Below are 6,001 nucleotides of genomic sequence, written 5' to 3' on the forward strand. Positions count from 1 at the left end.
GACTTGCACAGGACACTGCTCTCCACGCTGCCCAGCTGCTTTCCTGGTTGTGTGCATGCTGTGGCTGTACGCGCGCATGCAGCATTTATCAGTAAAAATTGTTGGCTATACCAGCCAAAAAAAGCTGGTTGCTGACCATGTCAATTTTCCCTTTATTGGTGCTGATCTGATATGGACCAGTATATCAGCGCACCTCTACTAAGAACTTACTGGAGTGTGGAGAAAGCAGTTCTCTCTTATTAGGCCTCTAACTTTGAGGTGGAGGAGAGGAGTTTATGTTGCTGTTTTCATGCTGTACCACCTCTGTAGCTAAATATAATTCAGTTTTGTTTTTTTGTTTGGTGGGGAGGGGTTGTTAATGTATTGATACCTTTTACCATATACCTTTTTTTTTTTTTTTTTAAAAAGAAATATGCACCATCATGCTCCTATTTATCTCATCTTGACTAGGTTTGACCTTCTGGTATTACTGCCAGGACAAGTTATTGAGTAAGCTTCTCAGAAGTCCTGGTGGCAAGCTTGATCAGTTGTAGGGGTAACTGTAATTGTTCTAATATTGCTGTTTTTGTTTGCTTTGCAGGTTAGGCTGTTGAGATAAAGGGCAGTGGACATTCGTGACTGAATGGATTCTCTCCCGCTGTGCAGCCATGCCCCCTCTTGATGTGCCTGCCAATGCCAGCACTTCCTTCATAAATTCGTACATCACACTCAAAACTGATGACATCACAGAATATGACCAAGGAGTCTGAACCAGCTGTTTCCATGGACACAATCTCCATAGTGACAGTGGGGAGGGGAGGGAAAAGAGGAAACAGGTGGGGGGAATTAAAGAGGGAGGGATAAATATATATATATATATATAAATATATATATATAAAGATCTATTTTTTAGTCTTGAAAGACTTTGTTTTAAATGAAAGGTGCGCTATCCCTTTTTATGCTTTTGATTACATTGTGAAAACCCAGATAAATTCAAAATGTCTTCTAACTCTCAGAAAATGTTAAGTCCAAAATGCTCCTGAAGCTTCACATTTAGTTGTTAAGGAAGTGGAGGTAGGAGCTCCCCTAACCAATTAGTCTCCTTCCGCTCACCACCTCCCAACAGTTTCCAGAAGAAGAGTTCAAGGTTTAAAGAAAACAGCATCGTGACAAATTGTCAGAGGGGTGAGAGGAAGGACTGGATGGCTGCAGGCAATGGGATGCTGGTATCTGCGGGACAGGAGGTTATGATTTTTTTTTTTTCTTCTTCTTTTCAAGAAACACTATTTATTTTTTATTAACAGTGGAAGCCTGAAGAATATCTGAAGACTCCTAGGTCATGTGACTTGTGAAGTAAGAGGTAGCTGCTGCTAGCTAAAGTACACACACGCTTATACCTTTTTCATCTGGAAACATCTTCACCAAATGGTGGGATGGGAACTTCTGCCATTTCTGGCAATGATGTACACCCCCAAATCATTCCAAGAAGCTGCCTTCTGTTTTGAAGGCAGGCTAGAGGAAGATACTGGTTTGTCTGCCAAGTTGGGGAACTGCACAGGAAGTCTGAATGTTGGTGGAATCCATGTGTGTGTAAACTGTTCAGGAAACTCCAGTTAGCCCTTCTTCTTTGTTTTTGTTTTGTTTTGCTTTTTTCAAAGGAAGGAAGGGGGAATGTCAGTTTAACAGCCTACACTCTATGGTTACTTTGGGGGTTTTTTGTAAATTGTGTAATTTTTAAACATTTGAGTTTTAAAAACAAACAAAAATTTCTCTTGTTAAGGCCTTAAGAAAGGGGTTAGTGCATCTTTCAGGGGTCACTCTGCCATGGGAATAAAATAGCTGTTTCACAAACAGTTTTATATAAAAAAAAAAAAGCTTAAAAAAACAAAAAAACTAATAAACTTCATTTTAACCTTGTTTCCTTTTGCTTTGTGCAAACTTATTCTGCCCAAATGGAAGAGGAGACTATAACTGCCACTTTATGCATTATTTACTTTATGATATCCTTCAATGATGGGATTTTCTTAACCTGCTGAACAGGTGCAAGGCGTGGCACCCCGTAAAAGCTTCTATTTATAAAAACGTAAGATTTATATGGTGCAAGGGACATAGCCAGGAGGGCCATTTGACTGGCTGAACTTACAGGTCACTTGCAGCAGTATTACTGCACATCATACCTGACTGTTCATCCCTAGGTTGTTATCATGTTCTAGCAATTTCACACAGTGCGCTACTTGCTAGGAAGTATTTTTAGAGAAGGAACTAGCTAGATTGACTTGAAATCTGGAACAAGGCTTGGATGGGGTAGGAATGGAAGGCTTTTAAAAATTAAGTACTGAATGCCTGTTCTGCTGCTTGGGTTTTGGAGCATTCAGCACATAAACATGTAATGTTTTCAGACCTGTATTTAAATTGGAAAAAAAGATAATTTTTCAAACTCAGAGCTATTTATCAATGTTGTTTGTTTTCCTAGATATTGCTACCTCTCATACATATTTAAAAACAAAGGGTGTTCTTGCCATTCTTTGCTTGCTTCTTTCCCAGTAGCAGGTTCTGAAGTCAGATTGTCTTTCTGTGCTAGAAAGTAGACCTGTAGTGACAATTTTTGTCACTAACATGTCCCTCTGAACTGGTGCTGAGAAATGTTTAATTGGTGGTGTAGTTGGAACAAATCATTGTCACTATAGTTGGTGTGATTAAGTTGATGATTTCTTTCATATTGAATAAGATTGGCTTCTTCTGTCATCTGATTTACTGTACATGACTTGAAGCAATGAGATGCTTATTGGCATATATCAGTAATATTTGTAATGAATCTGCTGTGCTGTACTAGACCAGCAGAGAACAGTGTGATGAATCTCCTGGGACTGATCCTCTGCTTTTTATTTGACCAGGAGGGAAACGTTCTGTGGTAGTTGGAAGGCTGGTGGGAGACCTGAAAGGATAGCATCCCAGGCAGCCGTTCCTGTGGCCTGTTCATGGCGACTGAGCTGTGGATTCTAGAGCTGCCTGTGTGCTCAGTCACCTTGGTTAAAGATGCACAGGACTTAGATGTTAACCAGTTGTTTTCCTCTAATTACATTGGCAGTGCCCTTGTCTCCCCTGCTTTTACTTCTGGCATATTCTTGGTGTTTTTGGGTATTGTGCCTTGTAGTTGTGCGCGAGGATGGCAATTTTAGAGATTCCCTGGGTAAATAATAGCCTGCGAATGTGGGGGACTGGATTCTGTGGGCCAGGAGGCCCTTTGTAGTAGTATGTTCATGTGTAAATAAATGATTGCAGTCATAACTCCATTACATATATTTCTCAGTCATCAGTTGGCCAAGTATCAATGCTGTTTTCAGAGGGTTGAGTTTGCTAGGAGAGAAGTTGAAAGCTTAATAATTCTCATAATCAGTGAGGTATTCAAAGAACATGAAGCTATCCCAAAATCACTAATGGCAAGCCAGAAGGAATTAGAACAGCCACATGACTTATTGTGAAGGACTCAGATTGTCTTGCCACAGTTCGAAATAAAAATGCAACTGGATAAGAACATGCAAAGCGTCAAACATTTTGTACATGGGTTTCAAAATCTATTCAACTCACTGGGCCAGCACTGATGGAAGAATTGCTGATGCTGCTTGATGCTGAGGACCAAAGCTGTTTCAAAGAACTGGAAAGCTTTGGTCAATTTGAAACTTGTTTAGCAGAAATGAGCTGCAGCAAGGACTTACTGAAGTGGAGAACTGCAGACTACTTTGAAGCCAGCAGCTTGGGTGAGGAAATAAGCCAAAGTACCTTGGATAAGATGCATCCTCTAAAACACCTTGTAAAGGCCCAGAGAGGAGTGATCTAATGTCATCTTTCTGGGGGACACATTTCACTTTTATGTAAACAATATCCCAAATGAGTAGCTGAGGAGATGAACACAAAGATAAGGGGAAGTGGGAACGAGCTCTATCATCTAATTAGTAGATCATCTCTGGTGCTGCTGAATGTAATTCAAGAAAAAGGAGTTATTCTGATTTGTGAAAAAGCCTTGATACAAAGGGATCACTAAGCTGTCTAGGGCTCAGCTAAGTACAAAAAGAAGGAAAGAAAGAGTCCTATCCTTACCCAGTTCATGAAAATTGCTGGCACCAAACTGGCAGGGTGGGGAAGGATCATTAGCAGAAATAAATAACCTGACAGATTATTTGAATATCTGCCAGTTGAATAATAGCAATGGGAGATTGATTATTAAATGCATGAAGGAGTACTTTAAACACAGTAATTCCATGCACTGTTTCAAGGATTGTGGTTATTAGACCATAAGTATTAAATATTGGGGGAACAGATGTATAAAATCAAACCACCTAATTACTGTAGAAGAGAGATGTGTGGTTCCCAGTCAAAAATCGATCAAAAAATCGGGAGAGTTGGGTTTAAGCATGGATCTCTAGAACTGGATCAAGTATTCTGGATCATGGAGGATGGATGAGTTCATTATTGGTCTGGATTTTCTTGTGGCTAATATTTGTGAAAGTGATGCCAGGAAAAATAGAAATACCATCTAGAAAATGCCTTTTGCAGGTGTGGCTCATATTTTGCAGGTGGTCAGTTTGTTAAAAAAAGAAAGAAAAAAAGTTTCCTTTTGTGAGGAGCTGTAACAGTATGGCTGAGACTGTTCAATGGGGGACAGGACCAACGGGGTAGAATTTGAGTTATTTCTGCTCAGTCCCAAGCAGAAAGTTTCCTGATCAGTGACTTAATATTTCTTTTTGTTTACTCTCTCTACTGTTTATTCAAGAGGGAGATGGGGGAACCAAAGTGGCAACGTGTGAACCAGATAAATTGGCATGAGCAAAGTTGATCTTCCAGAATCTTTTACTAGAATTGGTGCAGTGCAATGCTGGATGTTTTAGACAGGGAGCAGTAAGAAGGTCTGAGGAACCTCTCTGCTAAGGAACTGAGAGTTGCTTTACTCACCCAATAACAGGGTTGTCTATGCTATGGGCTGCAGAGCTGTGGAAGAAGAGCACCTTCACCTTCCCTGCATCCAGCAGAGTTGTATCAGCAGCAGGGGTTTTACTATCAGAGAGCTATGTCACCTAGAGGAGAATATGATCTTTTCACATCCCTGTCGAGCATACATATGCTGGTGGAACTCAGATATATAGAAGGCTGAAAATGAGAGGCATGGCACCTGGTATAGCTCAAGACTGACACTGTAGAGCCAACTCATGAAGCAGGGACGTCACCAGTTGATTTCAAAGTGGAAGGTCTTTACAAGGTTTTGTCAAAATGTATCAGGAAGGCATAACTGAACCAGCCCTCTCACCTTGCCTATCTTTCTGATTTAAGAAGAAAGATGGGAGCATTGGATTTTATATGGACTGTGGGAATACTAAACAGTGTAACTTGAATGCTTTTTAGTCACCCTGAATAGATGAGCTCCTGACTGAGGTAGTAATACCAAACTCAAAATATAGTATATATCAGGCAATCTCAGAGCTTACAAAGGATGTAAGTATCATTGTCCTCTTTTTAGTAACAGGGAAACTGAAACAAGTGTTTTAAATCTATTTTCTGTGCTTGAAAATAGCTGTTGGCAGGTGGAATTGGATCTGAAAAACTGTATGACTGGCTTTGCAGCAGGGCAAGTGCTGTATGATTTAAAGTAATGGTTTCTGGCTGTAATGGCTTCTGTAATGTTACCTTATGATGAGAGACTTACAGCAAGACCCTTTCCACCTGTGTCTCTGGATTAAATCCTAATGTGTGGCTGAAACCTCTGAGTGGGAGCTGATACATTTACAAATGCATCTGAATAAGCAAAAGAGTGCCAGTTTGAAACCGGTCCCAAAGAACTCAGAGTTCCCGTACTTTGAGCACAGAATCGGTGAGGGCATTTCCACTGACAGAAAACTGAGCCGGTACTGAACTGACCATCTCTCTGATGCTAATATTTGTACCATGTACCTTTTGGGGTCTGCTCTATCTATAGAAAGTTTGATTATCAGTTTGCCAAGGTAGCAAAATAATTGCCTAAACTGGGAGG

The 6,001-nt window shown here is 40.4% G+C and overlaps 1 protein-coding gene across 2 annotated transcripts in view; it reads left to right on the forward strand.

The window, feature by feature from the left end:
* TCF20 (transcription factor 20) overlaps positions 1-1,896 on the forward strand; it is a 175,548-nt gene extending 173,652 nt beyond the window's left edge. For both annotated transcript variants that reach the window (XM_019545230.1, XM_019545231.1), the window contains exon 7: positions 581-1,896. Coding sequence is in view for 1 of the 2 variants with exons in the window: in XM_019545231.1 (XP_019400776.1) it covers positions 581-598 (18 nt within the window). In the remaining variant the exon portion in view is untranslated. The remainder of the gene's footprint in view (positions 1-580) is intronic.
* The last annotated feature ends 4,105 nt before the right edge of the window (positions 1,897-6,001 follow it).

The sequence above is a fragment of the Crocodylus porosus genome, unplaced genomic scaffold (assembly GCF_001723895.1).
Source record: "Crocodylus porosus isolate Cpor-Errol unplaced genomic scaffold, CroPor_comp1, whole genome shotgun sequence".
Taxonomy (NCBI): domain Eukaryota; kingdom Metazoa; phylum Chordata; order Crocodylia; family Crocodylidae; genus Crocodylus; species Crocodylus porosus.